Source organism: Heterodontus francisci, chromosome 2 (genome assembly GCF_036365525.1).
Source record: "Heterodontus francisci isolate sHetFra1 chromosome 2, sHetFra1.hap1, whole genome shotgun sequence".
Classification (NCBI taxonomy): Eukaryota; Metazoa; Chordata; class Chondrichthyes; order Heterodontiformes; family Heterodontidae; genus Heterodontus; species Heterodontus francisci.
In genome coordinates, this window is record NC_090372.1 from 159,955,535 (window position 1) to 159,977,341 (window position 21,807).

At 42.9% G+C, this 21,807-nt stretch overlaps 1 protein-coding gene across 2 annotated transcripts in view; it reads left to right on the forward strand.

The window, feature by feature from the left end:
• The window catches only part of fam171a1 (family with sequence similarity 171 member A1), a 263,890-nt gene extending 243,045 nt beyond the window's left edge, over nt 1–20,845 (forward strand). For both annotated transcript variants that reach the window (XM_068012841.1, XM_068012851.1), the window contains exons 6-8: nt 16,604–16,720; nt 17,038–17,161; nt 18,095–20,845. In XM_068012841.1, coding sequence (XP_067868942.1) covers nt 16,604–16,720; nt 17,038–17,161; nt 18,095–19,691 — 1,838 coding nt within the window. In that variant the 3' untranslated portion in view covers nt 19,692–20,845. The remainder of the gene's footprint in view (nt 1–16,603; nt 16,721–17,037; nt 17,162–18,094) is intronic.
• The last annotated feature ends 962 nt before the right edge of the window (nt 20,846–21,807 follow it).

A 21,807-nucleotide genomic window follows, 5' to 3' on the forward strand; every position in this document is an offset into this window, starting at 1 on the left:
ACACAAAAAGCAGGACAAGTCCAACGCAGCCAATTACCGCCCCATCAGTCTACCGTCAATCATCAGTAAAGTGATGGAAGGTGTCATCGACAGTGCTACCCAGTTTGGGTTCCGCCAGGGCCACTCAGCTCCGAACTTCATTACAGCCTTGGTTCAAACATGGACAAAAGAGCTGAACTCAAGAGGTGAGGTGAGAGTGGCTGCCCTTGACATCAAGGCAGCGTTTGACCGAGGATGGCATCAAGGAGCCCTAGCAAAACTGAAGTCAATGGGAATCGGGGGAAAACCCTCCGCTGGTTGGAGTCATACCTAGCGCAAAGGAAGATGCATGTGGTTTTTTATTTATTTTATTTTTATTTAGAGATACAGCACTGAAACAGGCCCTTCGGCTCACTGAGTCTGTGCCGACCAACAACCACCCATTTATAATAATCCTACATTAATACCATGTTCCCTACCACATCCCCACCATTCTCCTACCTCCACTAGGGGCAATTTACAATGGCCAATTTACCTATCAACCTGCAAGTCTTTGGCTGTGGGAGGAAACCGGAGCACCCGGCAGAAACCCACGCGGTCACAGGGAGAACTTGCAAACTCCGCACAGGCAGTACCCAGAACTGAACCCGGGTCGCTGGAGCTGTGAGGTTGCGGTGCTAACCACTGCGCCACTGTGCCGGTTGTTGGAGGTCAATCATCTGAGCTCCAGGATATCACTGCAGGAGTTCCTCAGGGTAGTGTCCTAGGCCCAGCCATCTTCAGCTGCTTCATCAATGACCTTCCTTCAATCATAAGGTCAGAAGTGGGGATGTTCGGTGATGATTGCACAATGTTCAGCACCATTCGTGACTCCTCAGATACTGAAGCAGTCTGTGTAGAAATGCAACAAGACCTGGACAATATCCAGGCTTGGGATGATAAGTGGCAAGTAACATTCGTGCCACACAAGTGCCAGGCAATGACCATCTCCAACAAGAGAGAATCTAACCATTTCCCCTTGACATTCAATGACATTAAAGTTGCTGAATCCCCCACTATCAACATCCTAGGGGTTACCATTGACCAGAAACTGAACTGGACTAGCCATATAAATACCGTGGCTACAAGAGCAGGTCAGAAGCTAGGAATCTTGCGGTGAGTAACTCACCTCCTGACTCCCCAAAGCATGTCTACCATCTACAAGGCACAAGTCAGGAGTGTGATGGAATACTCTCCATTGCCTGGATGGGTGCAGCTCCAACAACACTCAAGAAGCTCGACACCATCCAGGATAAAGCAGCCCGCTTGATTGGTGCCCCATCACTTCCTCCACCACCGACTCACAGTGGCAGCAGTGTGTACCATCTACAAGATGCACTGCTGCAACACACCATGGCTCCTTAGGCAGCACCTTCCAAACCCGCCAACTAGGAGGAGCTAGACAGATTTTTAATTAGTAAAGGGTTGAAGGATTATGGAGAACGGGCAGCAAATGCATGGGGTGGAAGCCAACTGGAAGGACAAGGGCGGCAAATGCATGGGAATACAAAGAACAAAGAAAATTACAGCACAGGAACAGGCCCTTCGGCCCTCCAAGCCTGCGCCGATCCAGATCCTCTACCTAAACATGTCGCCAATACCACCACCTGCAAGCTCCCCTCCAAGTCACACACCATCCTGACTTGGAACTATATCGCCGTTCCTTCACTGTCGCTGGGTCAAAATCCTGGAACTCCCTTCCCAACGCACTGTGGTGTACCTACCTCACATGACTGCAGCGGATCAAGAAGGCAGCTCTCCACCACTTTCTGAAGGGCAATTAGGGATGGGTAACAAATGCTGGCCTAGCCAGCGATGCCCACATCCCATGAATGAATAAAAAAAGAAAATTGCCTCATAGCTTTAGTTTTCTATCCTGACTTTGTTCTGGGTAATTTATGCTATACGTCCTCCATAACTTGAATGTAATTTCAATAATGGGGCATCCAAAACTACATACAGTAACTATGTCCTTACCATTGGCTTGTGCAAATTTATCATGACTTATGTTTATTAGATCAAAAATGCTATGGCCCTTTTCATGGCTTTATCTGCATCTCATTGCACTTTCAGGGAATTATCACAGAATAATACAGTGCAGAAGAGGCCCTTTGGCCCATCGAGTCTGCACCGATGCATTAAAGACACCTGACCTGTCTACCTAATCCCACTTGCCAGCGCTTGGCCCATAGCCTTGAATGTTATGACGTGCCAAGTGCTCATCCAGGTACTTTTTAAAGGATGTGAGGCAACCCGCCTCGACCACCCTCCCAGGCAGGGCATTCCAGACCGTCACCACCCTCTGGGTAAATAAGTTCTTCCTCAAATCCCCCTTAAACCTCCTGCCCCTCACCTTAAACTTGTGACCCCTCGTAACTGACCCTTCAATTAAGGGGAACAACTGCTCCCTATCCACCCTGTCTATGCCCCTCATAATCTTGTACACCTCGATCAGCTCACCCCTCAGTCTTCTCTGCTCCAGCGAAAACAACCCAAGCCTATCCAATAGCTTAAATGTTCCATCCCAGGCAACATCCTGGTGAATCGCCACTGCATCCCCTCCAATGCAATCACATCCTTCCTATAATGTGGTGACCAGAATTGCACACAGTACTCCAGCTGTGGTCTTACCAAAGTTTGGGCGGCACAGTGGCGCAGTGGTTAGCACCGCAGCCTCACAGCTCCAGGGACCCGGGTTCGATTCCGGGTACTGCCTGTGTGGAGTTTGCAAGTTCTCCCTGTGTCTGTGTGGGTTTTCTCCGGGTGCTCCGGTTTCCTCCCACAAGCCAAAAGACTTGCAGGTTGATAGGTAAATTGGCCATTATAAATTGTCACTAGTATAGGTAGGTGGTAGGGAAATATAGGGACAGGTGGGGATGTTTGGTAGGAATATGGGATTAGTGTAGGATTAGTATAAATGGGTGGTTGATGTTCGGCACAGACTCGGTGGGCCGAAGGGCCTGTTTCAGTGCTGTATCTCTAATCTAATCTAATCTAATCTAATCTATACAACTCCAACATGACCTCCCTGCTTTTGTAATCTGTGCCTCGATTGATAAAGGCAAGTGTCCCATATGCCTTTTTCACCACCCTATTAACCTGCCCTTCTGCCTTCAGAGATCTATGGACAAACACGCCAAGGTCCCTTTGTTCCTCGGAACTTCCCAGTGTCAGGCCATTATGCAGGAGAACCTCTTGTCTCTCTGTTGTTAATTGAATACTCCACCCCCTTGTTTTTCCTTCAAAATGTATTACTCAACACTTCTCCACATTAATTTGATTTACCACTTATTGGCCATGTCCTCCTGAACACCTCCTCTTTGAAGCCTCTATCAGTTCAGCTTTGTGGAACTCTCTTCACTTATTTCCATTCCTATCCATCTGAACATAGCCAGAGCATTTTCAACAATTGCTTCTCTCGGCACCTCCACACAATTGCCTCCACAGTCCCCCAAGCATCTTTCTTTCACCTCCTCCTCTTTACATGCTACCCTGCTGTGACATCATCATCAGATACAAGATCATCCTCAACATGTCTGCCAATGATGCCCAACTCTCTTCCATCTCTCTTAATGCCTTGACTACCTCTGTGTTGTCAGACTTCTTTTCCATCATATAATTCTGGATGTTTCTAAACTTCTGCCTGCTTAACATTGAAAAGACTAAGTACATCAACATGGGCTCCTGCCATAATGTCTGCTCATTCACCACTGGTTCCATCCCCTACCCTCAGCTATTATCGCTGGCTAAAGCAGACTGGAACTTTAAAGTCCTATTTGCTCCTGAGCTGAATTACAGATCAAACGTCTCATCTGTCAAACACTGCCAATATCCAGTAATGCAACATTTCTGACCTCTTCCTCACCTTTGTGTGCTCCCACTCAAACCCATGGACTCACTTCCAGAACTGACTACTGCAACCCTCTCTCTGTTGGCCTCAAATGCTTGGCCCTCCACAAACTCATGATTATCCTAAATTCTGCTGCACGTCTTCTATCCTACGCTAAACTCTGCTCACCCATCAACCCTTGTACATATCCCTGCCCTCCTCCTCCCCACTGTTAACAGCACAGCCTTCAGTTGCATTGGTTCGAATTTTGTAAATTCTCCTGCTCAATATTCTATCTCAACTTCCTTCTCTGACTTAGCCAATCACATAAAAAAAAAGAGGATTTACAATCTATGTCAGAGGATGTTGGTGTTCCAGCACAGGGTGCTATACTAGTATGCAATTCTGGTACCCACAAAATGAGTTCAAAGTCATAACTAACTCAGTAGGACTGTGCTGCATTGTGAAACCATCTCTGTACAGCCAGGTGAGAGGAAATGGAGCTATATTTCTTGAGACATAGCAACCCTTGACTTTTGTTTGACTACAAATGTAATAGCATACTATATCTTAAACTCATACTCATCAAACCGATGTAATCCTTCACTAGAGGATTTCCTACGAGTTGGTGAAAGGTGGAAATTGGTGTTCACTCATTGCACTTACAGAAAGAAAGACATCTGTGGCCCTGATGTAGTCTGCTTCAAATGTGAATGTTACATGCTTGTGTTTCACATGGGGACAAAATATATCCAGGCTGGGATGATTACTTAAATATAAAGAAAATAATGTGCATGGAAAATGGATGCATTCTGAGGCCCCTGACTGACAGTAAATTGAAGCTGTGGCAACAATGTTCAATGGCACTGAGTAAAGCAAATCAGATGTTGGGATGTATTAAAGCTGAATATTGAGCCAAAATTGTGAGGTAATTCTACCACTTCATAAATTATTGGTACAACTGCACTTGGAATACTGTGCACAGTTATCGCCACAGTACAAAAAGGATATTGCAGCTATTGAAAGAATATTGAAGAGAACAACCAGAATGATTGAAGGGATGGAGCAGTTATATAAATTGGTCATATTCCCACTGAAAACAGTAGATTGAGAGGTGTTATGATTGCTGTTTTAGGATTCTATAGGTCTAGATAGTGTAGACCATGATGAACTGTTTCACCTTGAATAGAGCAGTAGAGTCAGAGAACATGCCTGCACTTGAAGAGAGTAAATTCAAAACTAATCTGCAAAAGCAGTGGCCCTGAATTTGCTGGAGTGGATCATCTCATAGTGAGTGACATGAGTTGGATTTTTTCCCTCAGACTTCAGCTCTAATTTTGCCCTGAAAATTGCTTGAAATGAAAATATATTAACTGCAGGCAAAAGCAAAGGCCATCTGGGACCTTGGTGAATGATGGGACCAATAGTCTGCCTATCATAACCAATGAAACTTTAAGGATCTGACTGGTTAGCAAAGAGGGCACTGGCAAGCAAGAACCTGGTTTAAAGTGTGTCTACTTCAATGCCAGGAGCATCCGGAATAAGGTGGGTGAGCTTGCAGCATGGGTTGGTACCTGGGATCTCGATGTAGTGGCCATTTCGGAGACATGAGTAGAGCAGGGGCAGGAATGGATGCTGCAGGTTCCGGGATTTAGATGTTTCAGTAAGAACAGAGAAGATAGTAAAAGAGGGGGGGGGGGGGGGTGTGGCATTGTTAATCAAGGAGAGTATTACAGCGACAGAAAGGACGTTTGAGGACTCATCTACTGAGGTAGTATGGGCCGAGGTTAGAATCAGGAGAGGTGAGGTTACCCTGTTGGGAGTCTTTTATAGACCTCCAAATAGTTCCAGAGATGTAGAGGAAAGGATAGCGAAGATGATTCTCGACAGGGGCGAGAGTAACAGGGTAGTTGTTATGGGGGACTTTAACTTTCCAAATATTGACTGGAAATACTATAGTTCGAGTACTTTAGATGGGTCAGTTTTTGTCCAGTGTGTGCAGGAGGGTTTTCTGACACAGTATGTAGACAGGCCAACCAGGGGCGATGCCACATTGGATTTGGTACTGGGAAATGAACCCGGCCAGGTGTTAGATTTAGATGTAGGTGAGCACTTTGGTGATAGTGATCACAATTCGGTTAGGTTTACCTTAGCGATGGGCAGGGACAGGTATATACCGCAGGGCAAAAATTATAGCTGGGGGGAAAGGAAATTATGATGCGATTAGGCAAGATTTAGGATGGGGAAGGAAACTGCAGGGGATGGGAACAATCGAAATGTGGAGCTTATTCAAGGAGCAGCTACTGTGTGTCCTTGATAAGTATGTACCTGTGAGGCAGGGAGGAAGTTGTCGAGCGAGGGAGCCGTGGTTTACTAAAGAAGTTGAAGCGCTTGTCAAGAGGAAGAAGAACAAAGAACAAAGATAATTACAGCACAGGAACAGGCCCTTCGGCCCTCCAAGCCTGCGCCGATCCAGATCCTCTCTCTAAACATGTCGCCTATTTTCTAAGGTTCTGTATCTCTTTTCTTCCTGCCCATTCATGTATCTGTCTAGATACATCTTAAAAGACTCCATCGTGCCCGCATCTACCACCTCCGCTGGCAATGCGTTCCAGGTGCCCACCACCCTCTGCGTAAAGAACTTTCCACGCATATCCCCCCTAAACTTTTCCCCTTTCACTTTGAACTCGTGTCCTCTAGTAATTGAAACCCCCACTCTGGGAAAAAGCCTCTTGCTATCCACCCTGTCTATACCTCTCATGATTTTGTACACCTCAATCAGGTCCCCCCTCAACCTCCGTCTTTCTAATGAAAATAATCCTAATCTACTCAACCTCTCTTCATAGCTAGCGCCCTCCATACCAGGCAACATCCTGGTGAACCTCCTCTGCACCCTCTCCAAAGCATCCACATCCTTTTGATAATGTGGCGACCAGAACTGTACGCAGTATTCCAAATGTGGCCGAACCAAAGTCCTATACAACTGTAACATGACCTGCCAACTCTTGTACTCAATGCCCCGTCCGATGAAGGAAAGCATGCCGTATGCCTTCTTGACCACTCTATTTACCTGCGTTGCCACCTTCAGGGAACAGTGGACCTGAACACCCAAATCTCTCTGGACATCAATTTTCCCCAGGACTTTTCCATTTACTGTATAGTTCACTCTTGAATTGGATCTTCCAAAATGCATCACCTCGCATTTGCCCTGATTGAACTCCATCTGCCATTTCTCTGCCCAACTCTCCAATCTATCTATATTCTGCTGTATTCTCTGACAGTCCCCTTCACTATCTGCTACTCCACCAATCTTAGTGTCGTCTGCAAACTTGCTAATCAGTCCACCTATACTTTCCTCCAAATCATTAATGTATATCACAAACAACAGTGGTCCCAGCACGGATCCCTGTGGAACACCACTGGTCACACGTCTCCATTTTGAGAAACTCCCTTCTACTGCTACTCTCTGTCTCCTGTTGCCCAGCCAGTTCTTTATCCATCTCGCTAGTACACCTTGGACCCCAAGCGCCTTCACTTTCTCCATCAGCCTGCCATGGGGAACCTTATCAAACGCCTTACTGAAGTCCATGTATATGACATCGACAGCCCTTCCCTCATCAATCAACTTTGTCACTTCCTCAAAGAATTCTATTAAGTTGGTAAGACATGACCTTCCCTGCACAAAACCATGTTGCCAATCACTGATGAGCCCATTTTCTTCCAAATGGGAATAGATCCTATCCCTCAGTATCTTCTCCAGCAGCTTCCCTACCACTGATGTCAGGCTCACTGGTCTATAATTACCTGGATTATCCCTGCTACCCTTCTTAAACAAGGGGACAACATTAGCAATTCTCCAGTCCTCCGGGACCTCACCCGTGTTTAAGGATGCTGCAAAGATATCTGTTAAGGCCCCAGCTATTTCCTCTCTTGCTTCCATCAGTAACCTGGGATAGATCCCATCCGGACCTGGGGACTTGTCCACCTTAATGCCCTTTAGAATACCCAACACTTCCTCCCTCCTTATGCCGACTTGACCTAGAGTAATCAAACATCTGTTCCTAACCTCAACATCCGTCATGTCCCTCTCCTCGGTGAATACCGATGCAAAGTACTCGCTTAGAATCTCACCCATTTTCTCTGAGTCCAAGCATAACATTCCTCCTTTGTTCTTGAGTGGGCCAATCCTTTCTCTAGTTACCCTCTTTCTCCTTAGATATGAATAAAAGGCTTTGGGATTTTCCTTAACCCTGTTTGCTAAAGATATTTCATGACCCCTTTTAGCCCTCTTAATTCCTCGTTTCAGATTGGTCCTACATTCCCGATATTCTTTCAAAGCTTCGTCTTTCATCAGCCGCCTACACCTTATGTATGCTTCCTTTTTCCTCTTCGCTAGTCTCACAATTTCACCTGTCATCCATGGTTCCCTAATCTTGCCATTTCTACCCCTCATTTTCACAGGAACATGTCTCTCCTGCACGCTAATCAACCTCTCTTTAAAAGCCTCCCACATATCAAAAGTGGATTTACCTTCAAACAGCTGCTCCCAATCTACATTCCCCAGCTCCTGCCGAATTTTGGTATAGTTGGCCTTCCCCCAATTTAACACTCTTCCTTTAGGACCACTCTCGTCTTTGTCCATGAGTATTTTAAAGCTTACGGAATTGTGATCACTATTCCCAAAGTAGTCCCCTACTGAAACTTCAACAACCTGGCCGGGCTCATTCCCCAACACCAGGTCCAGTATGGCCCCTTCCCGAGTTGGACTATTTACATACTGCTCTAGAAAACCCTCCTGGATGCTCCTTACAAATTCTGCTCCATCTGGACCTCTAACACTAAGCGAATCCCAGTCAATGTTGGGAAAATTAAAATCTCCTATCACCACCACCCTGTTGCTCCTACATCTTTCCATAATCTGTTTACATATTTGTACCTCTATCTCACGCTCGCTGTTGGGAGGCCTGTAGTACAGCCCCAACATTGTTACCGCACCCTTCCTATTTCTGAGTTCTGTCCATATTGCCTCACTGCTCGAGTCCTCCATAGTGCCCTCCTTCAGCACAGCTGTGATATCCTCTTTGACCAGTAATGCAACTCCTCCACCCCTTTTACCTCCCTCTCTATCCCGCCTGAAGCATCGATATCCTGGGATATTTAGTTGCCAATCATGCCCTTCCCTCAACCAAGTCTCAGTAATAGCAATAACATCATACTCCCAGGTACTAATCCAAGCCCTAAGTTCATCTGCCTTACCTACTACACTTCTTGCATTAAAACAAATGCACCTCAGACCACCAGTCCCTTTATATTCATCATCTGCTCCCTGCCTGCTCTTCCCCTTAGTCACACTGACTTCATTATCTAGTTCCTTACAGGCTTTTGTTACTACCTCCTTACTGTCAACTGACCTCAATTGGTTCCCATCCCCCTGCCACATTAGTTTAAACCCTCCCCAACAGCGTTAGCAAAAGAACCTCCAAGGACATTGGTTCCAGTCCGGCCCAGGTGTAGACCGTCCAATTTGTAATAGTCCCACCTCCCCCAGAACCGGTCCCAATGTCCCAAAAATCTGAACCCCTCCTTCCTGCACCATCTCTCAAGCCACGCATTCATCCTGACTATTCTTTCATTTTTACTCTGACTATCACGTGGCACTGGTAGTAATCCTGAGATTACTACCTTTGAGGTCCTACTTTTTAACTTGGCTCCTAACTCCCTAAACTCTGCTTGTAGGACCTCATCCCGTTTTTTACCTATATCATTAGTGCCTATGTGCACAATGACAACTGGCTGTTCACCCTCCCCCTTTAGAATGTTCTGCAGCCGATCTGAGACATCCCTGACCCGTGCACCTGGGAGGCAACATACCATTCGGGAGCCTCGTTTTCGACCACAGAACCGCCTATCTACTCCCCTTACAATCGAATCCCCTACGACTATAGCCCTTCCACTCTTTTTCCCGCCCTTCTGAACAGCAGAGCCAGCCACGGTGCCATGGACCTGGCTACTGCTGCCTTCCCCTGGTGAGCCATCTCCCTCAACAGTATCCAAAACGGTATACTTGTTTTGGAGGGAGATGACCGCAGGGGACTCCTGCGCTGCCTTCCTGCTCTTTCTCTGCCTTTTGGTCACCCATTCGCTTTCTCCCTCAGCAATCCTAATCTGCGGTGTGACCAATTCACTAAACGTGCTATCCACGACCTCCTCAGCATCGCGCATGCTCCAAAGTGAGTCCATCCGCAGCTCGAGAGCCGTCATGTGGTCTAACAAGAGCTGCAGTTGGACACACTTCCTGCACGTGAAGGAGCCAGGGACATCAGCCATGTCCCTGAGCTCCCACATTGAGCAAGAGGAGCATGACACGGGTCTGAGATCTCCTGCCATTTTTAATCTTAAGCTTAACTTAGTTAAATGAAAAAGGAACGAAAAGTTTTTACCAATCACAATAAAACCAGAGAAATCGAAAATGCCTTACCTTATAAACACCCCACCGAGTCCTTTTTTTTTTTGGTTAGAGGAGGAGGGCGTCTGAGGAGGAGGTGTGGTGTCTCGGGTTCAGAAACCGCCCAAATATATAGTGTTTTACTTACCCAGCAGCCCCCTGGCCTCCGCCGAAAAACAAAAGGAAATTAAATTTACTTTCAAACCGACCTTCCCAGCTGCTCACTCGCTCACACTCTGCTCCCGAAAAAGCTGCTGCAATGAAAGGCTTATGTTAGGATGAGACGTGAAGGCTCAGTTAGGGCGCTTGAGAGCTACAAGCTAGCCAGGAAGGATCTAAAGGGAGAGCTAAGAAGAGCAAGGAGAGGACACGAGAAGCCATTGGCGGATAGGATCAGGGAAAACCCTAAGGCTTTCTATAGGTATATCAGGAATAAAAGAATGACTGGAGTTAGATTAGGGCCAATCAAGGATAGTAGTGGGAAGTTGTGTGTGGAATCAGAGGAGATAGGGGAAGTGTTAAATGAATATTTTGCGTCAGTATTTACAGTAGAGAAAGAAAATGTTGTTGAGGAGAATACTGAGATTCAGGCTACTAGGCTAGATGGGATTGAGGTTCACAAGGAGGAGGTGTTATCAATTTTGGAAAGTGTGAAAATAGATAAGTCCCCTGGGCCAGATGGGATTTATCCTAGGATTCTCTGGGAAGCTAGGGAGGAGATTGCAGAGCCTTTGTCCTTGATCTTTATGTCGTCATTGTCGACAGGAATAGTGCCGGAAGACTGGAGGATAGCAAATGTTGTCCCCTTGTTCAAGAAGGGGAGTAGAGACAGCCCTGGTAATTATAGACCTGTGAGCCTTACTTCGGTTGTGGGTAAAATGTTGGAAAAGGTTATAAGAGACAGGATTTATAATCATCTTGAAATGAATAAGTTCATTAGAGATAGTCAGCACGGTTTTGTGACGGGTAGGTCGTGCCTCACAAACCTTATTGAGTTTTTCGAGAAGGTGACCAAACAGGTGGATGAGGGTAAAGCAGTGGATGTGGTGTATATGGATTTCAGTAAGGCGTTTGATAAGGTTCCCCACGGTAGGCTATTGCAGAAAATACGGAAGTATGGGGTTGAAGGTGATTTAGAGCTTTGGATCAGAAATTGGCTAGCTGAAAGAAGACAGAGGGTGGTGGTTGATGGCAAATGTTCATCCTGGAGTTTAGTTACTAGTGGTGTACCGCAAGGATCTGTTTTGGGGCCACTGCTGTTTGTCATTTTTATAAATGACCTGGAAGAGGGTGCAGAAGGGTGGGTTAGTAAATTTGCGGATGACACGAAGGTCGGTGGAGTTGTGGATAGTGCCGAAGGATGTTGTAGGGTACAGAGGGACATAGATAGGCTGCAGAGCTGGGCTGAGAGATGGCAAATGGAGTTTAATGCGGAAGAGTGTGAGGTGATTCACTTTGGAAGGAGTAACAGGAATGCAGAGTACTGGGCTAATGGGAAGATTCTTGGTAGTGTAGATGAACAGAGAGATCTTGGTGTCCAGGTGCATAAATCCCTGAAGGTTGCCACCCAGGTTAATAGGGCTGTTAAGAAGGCATATGGTGTGTTAGCTTTTATTAGTAGGGGGATCGAGTTTCGGAGCCACGAGGTCATGCTGCAGCTGTACAAAACTCTGGTGAGACCGCACCTGGAGTATTGCGTGCAGTTCTGGTCACCGCATTATAGGAAGGATGTGGAAGCTATGGAAAGGGTGCAGAGGAGATTTACTAGGATGTTGCCTGGTATGGAGGGAAGGTCTTACGAGGAAAGGCTGAGGGACTTGAGGTTGTTTTCGTTGGAGAGAAGGAGGAGGAGAGGTGACTTAATAGAGACATATAAGATAATCAGAGGGTTAGATAGGGTGGATAGTGAGCGTCTTTTTCCTCGGATGGTGATGGCAAACACGAGGGGACATCGCTTCAAGTTGAGGGGTGATAGATATAGGACAGATGTGAGAGGTAGTTTCTTTACTCAGAGAGTAGTAAGGGCGTGGAACGCCCTGCCTGCAGCAGTCGTAGATTCGCCAACTTTAAGGGCATTTAAGTGGTCATTGGATAGACATATGGATGAAAATGGAATAGTGTAGGTCAGATGGTTTCACAGGTCGGCGCAACATCGAGGGCCGAAGGGCCTGTACTGCGCTGTAATGTTCTAATTCTAAAAAAAAAACATAAGAACTCGGAGCAGGAGTAGGCAATTCAGCCCCTCGAGTCTGCTCCGCCATTCAGTGCGATCATGGCTGATCTCATCTCTGCCTCAACTCCACTTTCCTGCCCGTTCACCATAATCCTTCACCCCTTTACTAATTAAAAATCTGTCTATTTCCTCATTAAGCTTGGACATCTGATTATTTTTGCAGAATTTATTAAAATATCACTGAATTATGTGCAAAAACATGTGTAGTTCTAAGTATTTTTGTCTATGGACCATGACATGCAGCAAAAATATGGAAATACCCAACTGGAGGAGAGCTAATTTCAATGAGCTACAAAGAGGACCTGGCCCGGGTGAATTAGAATCAGATTGGCAAATAAAACAGTAAATAAGGACCTTCCAAGAGGAGATAGTTCGGACACACTCGCACAAGGGGGAATGGAAGTGCATCCAAATCTAGCACTACCTGGATGACTAAAGCTATAAAGATTAGAATGAAACAAAAAAAAAGGGGCTTATGATAAATGCTGGGTTCTTAATTCAGTAGAGAATGAAGCAGAATACAGAACGTGTAGAGGAGAACTGAAACAGGAAAATCAAAAGTCTTCTATCAACATATAAATAGTAAAAGATAAGTCAGAGGAAGGGTGGGGCTGGTTAGGGCCCAAAGAGATATCTTGTGGAGATGGAAGGCATGGTTGAGGTACTAAATGAGTACTTGGTATCTGTTTTCACTAAAGAAGAGGATGCTGTCAATGTCACAATAAAGGAGGAGGGAGTAGAGAAATTGAGGAGGTACTTAAAATGTTGGCAGCACTCAAAGTAGAGAAGTCACCAGGTCCAGATGGGATGTATCCTAGGTTGTTGCTGAAATTGAGGGTGAAAATTGCAGAGGCTCTGGCCACAATCTTCCAATCATCGTTAAATATGGATGTGGTGCCAGAGGACTGGAGGATTGCAATTGGTACAGCCCTGTTCAGAAAAGGGGAAAGGGATAAACTTGGCAGGTGTAAGCCAGTCAGCCTAACTTCCGTGGTGGTGAAACTGAGAGATTTGGTCTGGATTTTATCAGGCCCTTGAAGACAGACTGGGAGGTCAGGAGGCACAAAAAATGGTGTAGGATGGTATCGGGGGGCGTGCCCAACATTGCCCTGCCCCCATACCATTTTGTCTGCAGTTGGCACTGCGGTGGACGGAAGTCCTTTGGGAGGCCAATTAAACAACTTAAGTGATCCATTAAGGACTGCCACCACTGGCATTTAGCCAATGTCACAGAGGCCCGTTGTCATGTGGAGGGACCACCCCACCCTGATCTCACCTTCCCCCAGAGGAGGGACCACCACGTGAGACTGGGTAGGGGTGATCGTTGTTGCCAATGATTTGAATTGGAATTTGAAGTCCTCTTTTTATATTTATCAATTTATATTCTGATAACATTTGATTCAGAAAATTGCTGGTTAGTAAAAGTAAGCTTTTATGAAATTGTCCAGGAATTTTTACTCAAAAGCAGTATTACAGCTGTTGATTAGCAATTTTACTCATCATTTTAGCAGTTTCTTGAGCTTTTCCAGAGGAGATTAAACATGTTTGCTTTTGGGGGGAAACAAACTTCAGCAATTATTTTGTAAAGGGCTTATCAGAAAAGCTGTCAGCTTTGTGTACAAGAAATCAAATTTTCTCATAGATCTGGGCCCAGATATACAATGTGAAGAGTATTGCATAAAGTGAATTAATTTACAGATCAAACAACTTGGCTTGTTCTCATTGCTAATTTACCTCCAGGTTCCATCTTAAAGTTGAGCAAAGAAGGTTAGCTTCCATCTTAACTCTGGTTCAGTTTTGTGTTGTCCAAAATTCTGACTCAGAGCCAAAGGGACTTACTTCAGCTACTGCAAGCTGAACCCAATTTATCATGTCTTTCTAAAGTCATTATATTTTTTTTAATTGACAGTGGATGAACGCTCTGCTGTGCATCTTGGAACCTGAAAGCTCTGCTTTCCTCACAACTTTCTTTCTGAATGGAGTGGAAATACTTTCATTTTTTTAATGTATCTTTTGCATGTTTTTCCCACATATAAAGGCCCAATATTTAAAAACAAGTTTTTTAATGGAAAATATTTAAAGCAAAGTGTGTCAATGCCACAGATAGTTAGATATTTCCTCACGGAGTTTCTAAGATATAATTGGAAAAGTTTGCTGTTCAAATATTTAGATTTAATATGATAAACTTGCCCATAACTTTTTACCCTCGAAGTACCCTGCTTTTTAAAAAAAAATCTGATGTATCGATATTGATATGTTTATACAAGAACCTGCAGTCACAGTTCAGCTAGTAATACTCCCTGTCATTGATATTAGTTGAAGGACATTAAAGAGCCATTTAGCAAGGAGCTCCATTTCCTTTGAAGTGACCCTATTCTACTTTGTCCCATATGCTCCCATTGCAAACTCATCTGTACATTGCATCAAAAACTTTCTGCAAGTCTACGGGATGTCTTTCATGATTTACAACACAAACTGTGGCTTTGTCAGAATGGGTTTTCCTGAATAATATAAAAGCAAAATACTGCGGATGCTGGAAATCTGAAATAAAAACAAGAAATGCTGGAACCACTCAGCAGGTCTGGCAGCATCTGTGGAAAGAGAAGCAGAGTTAACGTTTCAGGTCAGTGACCCTTCTTCGGAACTGAAGGTTTTCCTGAAGGTTTGTAACTTTAATATAAATAAAAATCAGTTAATTTTTTCCAATTAATTTCCACTTCCTTTCAGAATGCGTATCTGTTTGCTGCTTCCAGTTAGTAATGGAGGTTTTTTTTTGGTCATGTGTATTTTTCATGAGGCAGCAATGGATTCATTGCCAACTGAGCAGTAAGTGCCTTTATTTGTAGTTAAGACTGAAACTGATACTCAGTTGCTTCTGTCCAAATGGTACAGACTCCTTCAACTAGTTAAGAAATGGAGAAGGGGAGTGGAGTAATAAATGAATGATCTTAAGGCATGAATATTTGCTATTTTGGTAACTTTGTAACATGAAAAAAGCCCAGTAACATAAACCCAGAACAAAGCAAATTTTATTTCCCTTGTGTTCAAGTATTACTGGCAAGGATATGTTTTCAAAGAATTAATTCGTGTAGGCCGCTATAATGACAGCATTCTTAGCAATAATCTGACAAATCGGTCACCGGGGGCAATCACTGAAAGTGACACTTTTATTCCAAACGTTCACAGCTATGGGCTTTTTAATGCTGCATCTTATCGTATTGCATTACAGCATTAAAAAAGCATTGAGAAAGGTCACATCTATTCTTTTTGGAAATGCATTATACTGCAGCGGGGAGTGTTTTATTGCAATCTGATGTCTGAGCTGTGGCCTCCTGGTATTGACCTTATTCAAGTCTGCTGAATGTGTATTTGAGAGCAGATTTTAAAATCAGTAGGTGGCTGTACCTATTTAGGGAAGAGCTGGGAAGAAGGCTTGCAAGACATGATTCGTCGATCTTGGTTTACCTTGCTGACTGTGTGTATTACCCATACGCTCCTTGCTCACTTGAAAACATCTTGTGGTTTTGTAAGTTGAACAAATAGGCATGCAACTACTTTGATTTGGTGTTTGACCATAATTATGAAGAAATTCTAACATGCTTTATAGCATATATGCCCTATGCATGTGTGCCTTCTAGTGATAGGTGAGAGGCTCGCACAAAATAAAGCACTTCTAAACTAGTTATCAACACATTGGGATTGTCAAGTATAAGTGATGAGAAATAATCTACAACAAATGTTCATTTCAGTTACAAAATAGATGATGCATTGTCATTATTTAATGACTTACATTAAGCTGGGCTTCACACAGATTATAATGCCATATGCTGGGTGAGAGGAAAAGATGCTGAAAAGACAAATTGTCCAAATACTGTCTCCCACCATTCCCCGCACCCCAACTCCAATAAAACTGACCTTGATTTCTTTTAGTTTCCTTCCATTTAAATTAATGGAGGAAATTGGATGTGTTTCTTTACAAGGGTGCCCAATTTTCCAGTATTAGTTTAATGAGGTAAATTACTTCAAAAAATGTGACTGTGATTTGAATAAAAGTTTCGTTTTTGATTTGTCTCTTTAGGTGCTTGGCTAAAGAGTGGATTGGGCCTTGTACAAAGAGAAGGGGACTACCTCACTTGGACATACTTCGCTCCACAGTTGGGTTACTGGGTTGCAGCCATGTCTCCTAAAAGCCCAGGTAAATAATTTGGAAGGGTTGTAGCCAAATGTGAGGATTGCTACAGATGGTGATTGAAAGTAATAGACTAGAACACTGAAGTACTACATTGATAATTGAACAATATTTAAAATGAAGATGGTTAATAAGTATATGTGTTACCTTTCAAGGTCGGACGTACATCATATTGAATGGACAGTATTTTCACTTTTTTCAGTTTTATGTAGTAAAATGAGCATCCTTTCTCCTTCATAAATCTACTTTGATAAAGTTTGCTAAATTATGCATCTCAACCAAAATAACAAGCTATTTGGTATGATTTAATTTGCATATTCTAGGTAATATGGGTCCTGTTGGAGCTAGTGACATCACAGTCTATCATACAGCCTTCCTGTTGGCCATTCTTGGAGGGATGACTGTCATTCTGCTGGTTCTGCTTTGCTTACTCATCTATTATTGCAGGTAACTCTTCAAAGGAAAATATTTCTTCCAAACTAAAGCAGAGCACCTCAAAATGCAGCATAATCCACTTCCGAAGGATGAGACCATTTTTATTGTCTAAAACATTTTTAATCTTAAATTCTGATAGACGATATGCTATTTCTTGCTCAATTATGATTATTAGCGATGATTTATTTAAAAATATGTTTACAACCAGAGCTATATGAAGCTTGAAAGGTTATTAATTTTGCTGCAGTGATTTTCAGTTATATTAATGTATTTTATCCAATATGTTGTACCACAGTGTGGTAGGAAATTGCTCCATGCTGTGATTCTTCATTGAATGAGTTCCCAATCTCAGCCATGCTCTCAAGGAAGCATCTGTTGGCTGGGAAATTGTGTTTGGATGGGGAGACTAAAATACAGAGTGGAGAAACGAGGGTAATATATTTTTTTGTACCAACAAAACCTTTATTGAAGTATATGTTTATTCATTAAAGTAAACACAACTGATGTGAATAAATTAGCATTAGTAGAGAAATCTCAATTATAATTTAAAAAAAAAACTATTGGGAGCATTTTACAGTCCTGGAGATGTTCCTGGAGAAAATTCTTTGAAGAAAATATGTAGAATTTTTATGTATTGTCTGTTGCAACAAACATTTTTGTGATGGTTGGGATTTGTTTACTGACCGAATGTATCTGTTTCCTGCTGTAGATTTGTGTTTGCAAAGTATAAAGAGCTAAAATATAGCGATTTCAAGTCAGTTTGTTTATGTACAAGCGTTACTAGTTGATTTTTAAATTGCCAGGTACATTTTCCTTAAAAGTTTTGATTTATTTAGTTTATTCTTAAACACAATTCCAGTTTAACTTTATTTTTTATTATGTGAAGTAATTTCTAATTCAACCTGAAATATTCTTTCCTTCCCACCCCACTCATTTTTCTTGCAGGAGAAAATGTTTAAAACCCCGTCAGCACCATAGGAAAATTCAGCTCTCCTCTGCATTGGACAGTTCTAAGAAGGACCAAGCAACTTCCATGTCTCACCTCAACTTAATTAGTGCGGTTCACATGGAACTGGTATCGTCCAGTGGAGAGGCAGACGTTCACACACCAATGCTGAAACCCTCATATAATACTTCACGAGAATTCAGTTCCAGAGAAGAATTAATTTCACATAAAGACCCGTCTTTGAGAGATACCTTAAAGGAAGACTACTGTAGGTCTCCTCCAAGAAACTATCGCCTCAAGATGGCAAGATCAGTTGATGTTCCTGAGGATTTTGAATCTCCTGTAACTGAAGACTATAGAAAGAGCTACAGTTCAGTTGTTTCCCAGCCACTACTGGATAAAAGAGATAAAGAAGTTCAGGCTTCAGTAAGCCTTCTTTCCACTGACAGTAAAAGTAGTATCCGAGAACCAGATTATCAACTGCCATATGTTCCTGACAAAGCACAAAAAATAGATAGAAAAGCAACAGATTACATGATGTCTCGGTCAGTTGACCACCTTGAACGACCAACCTCTTTTCCTCAGCCAGGCCAGTTGCTCTGTTGCAGTTCAGCAGATGAGGTGAACGATAATGTTTATAGAAAACTGCTACCTACATTAGTCATTCCTGCCCATTATATGAAGTTGCCATTGGAATATCCGTCCTTGGGGCAGCCTTTGACTGCCCCAGTCGAACAACAACTAGAGTTGGAAAGGCTACAGGCAGAGCTTTCTATTTCTCACCAACAGTTGCATCCTCATTCTCAACAGCAACAGCAAGTGGCACCGCAAATTTTATCACAGCAGCAACTTCAGGAAGCAGAAGGTGAAGACTGGAGTCCACAGTCATCCACCATGTCAGAATCTGTATCCATCCCAGCATCACTAAGTGAAGCTGCAATGGCTCACATGAATGGTGAGGTGCAGCTCTTTACAGAAAAAGCACTGCTGGAACTAGCTGGAGGAAAGCCCCTTCCTCACCCTAGAGCTTGGTTTGTGTCCCTAGATGGCCGTGCAAATGCCCAGGTTAGACATTCTTACATTGACTTACAGAAAGCTGGAAAAAATGGGAGCAATGATGCCAGTTTAGATTCTGGTGTGGACATGAATGAACCAAAACCTGCCCGAAAGGGAAAAGAAGCACGAGAACGGAACCTTTCTGGCAGTATGACGTACACAAGGCTGGTATATATGGATGATATGGAGCAGAGTGGTAGTGAAAGTGGGACAGCTGTCTGCAGCCCAGCGGATACCTCAATGAAGCCACTGATGGATGGGTCAGCTGAAAGAGATAGTGGCACAACAGGAGAGGGTCTACAGAATGAAAATATACAGAGAATTGAAGAAATTGAGGAGTGTATTCCAACTAGTCCAAAACACACGGAGAATGCTGACACTGATGATAAGATGATGAATGATGAAAATGATCGTATTAATGACAATGATCAAATCAATGAGAATGATGACAATGACAGCACCGAAGACCAAGATGAGGATAAAAAAAGCCCTTGGCAGAAACGGGAGGAAAGACCTTTAATTGCTTTTAATTTGAAATGATCATTTACAGGTTTACTCTCACTGGAGTAAAAAAAAAAGTTGCCAAATATTCTTATATGAAAATGCTTGTTAAGTTGTGAGAACTTCAGATGTTTGAAAGAGGAAAAACCATGAATATATTTGAAAGGAACTATGAATACTGTGCTGGTCTTTCAGATATTGTGGGGGAAAAGTTTAGATAGTTTTCAAAGCAATTGTTGCTTGAATGAAGGCCTATGGGACTGCCAGATGATTATAGAAAGACAAATATCTTCAAATTTATTTTTGCCATAAATGACCTATTGTATGAAATCAATTCCATGCCAGATATTCCTGTAGTGGTGGCAGTTAATGGATTTCTACTTATTTGCCAGAATTATACTGTAATAGTGTATTAAAGGACATACATAAATGCTGTGTCCACAGTTATAGAATATTTGAAAGAAAGGCTATGCATTGCTGCTTTTAAAATTTAGTTGCTTAAATTACTTGTGTCTAATATTTTGTTGTAAACTATTTTCTTTAAGATCGTTTATTCTATTAGACTTAATATTGTTAGAACATTTAGTTACCAGTATGCTGTGAATGACAACACTCAGTGATGGCAGAAGCCTCTCATTAAAACCAAACTGTCCTCTTTTGAAAAAAATCTGGTCCGGTATTCTCCAAGTGCCTTCATGATTTCCAGTAAACAAACCCTATTTCAATAGTTCTTGTCTCTGGACTCTTGAAATTCTGCTTTTCATAATTGTCAGTTTTTTGACAGTTCTTTATTGATTTGCATGCAATTATCAACCAGTTGTGCTTTTTTGTCACGCTTAAGATACAACAATATACTGTAGATAGTAATGTGTATTGTATTACTGGTTTTGCTGTTGAACTAAAGGTAGATTAAAGGACTTTTACAGAGACATGAAGAAAGTAGCCATGACTGGATATTCTGTATATATTGTATGTTTGGCTGCAGTTGAATATTTTAATTGCTAGCATTTCCAATGTCTTTGCAATTTGGGAAAATTGAGTGGTCAAGAGTGAGTGATCAATGTGTTTAAGCCAACATTTTATCCTTCTGTATCATCTTACAGTGCCAGGATTCCTTTTCTGTACAATCTTTTGGATTGGTTGCTTGTTTCTATAAGGTTAATTATTCAAATAAATCTTGGGTAAAAGCTGAACTTTCTTGTACTTATTTTTGAAAGGGTTCCCAATCAGTCTTTTAGTTTTGTATTTATAACTTTCATTATATAAATAGAAAACCAGTATCTATGTGGTTTTGGAGATTTTTTTGTTCTTAGTCTACAGGTTGAATGTGAAGTTTTGTTAAATATTTGCTTACTCAGTGGCCACTGGAATTATGTTCCTCTTTGTTGCCTCACTGAAATTGATAGTTTAAAATATTGAAGTTTCTGTATTGTATGGATTATAGATTAATATATGCTTAAAGGTAGACATCCACAGATAAAAAACTAAAAATGGCATGGTTACTCAAATCTTCAGGCAGCGATCCTGGTGACAAATATCCTAGAGGATTCCAGTACTGACCCTGCCAGAGTATGCAAGGTCAATGAGAGATCCTAACATTAAATAGCATGACGGGGATTGAACCACTAGAAGTGCATCTTGAATGCTTGGCAGCTCTCTCAAGCTGCAAAGTCTGGGGTCTTCTGCTCTTTGGAGGTGGCATTGCCAGTCTCTTTCCACCCTATCCCAGAAAGAACATTTTTAGAACACCTCCATCCACTTTGTAATGGAGTGTACATTAATGATTTAGACGTGAATATAGGAGGTATCATCAGTAAATTCGCAGATGACACGATGGGCCGAAGGGCCTGTTTCTGTGCTGTATAACTCCATGACTCTAATAACAGAAAATTGGCTGACCTCCTTTCAGAGGTCAAAGCTTGGATTGTGAGCTGGGCTGTACTTCAGGCAGGCTATACTCCATTTCTGACCGGGCATATCGGCCACCACTTCAACTCAAGGCCAGAGCCTAGGATATCCCCAACTAGGGAGTTCCTGCTCTCTTTTCTTCACCATCTCCACCAACCCCACAACCCCTCCCAAATGGATTACTTTTTACCTTGTAAGGAACTGATGACTGTTCCATCTCATACAAGGACCTATGAATATTGGCAAC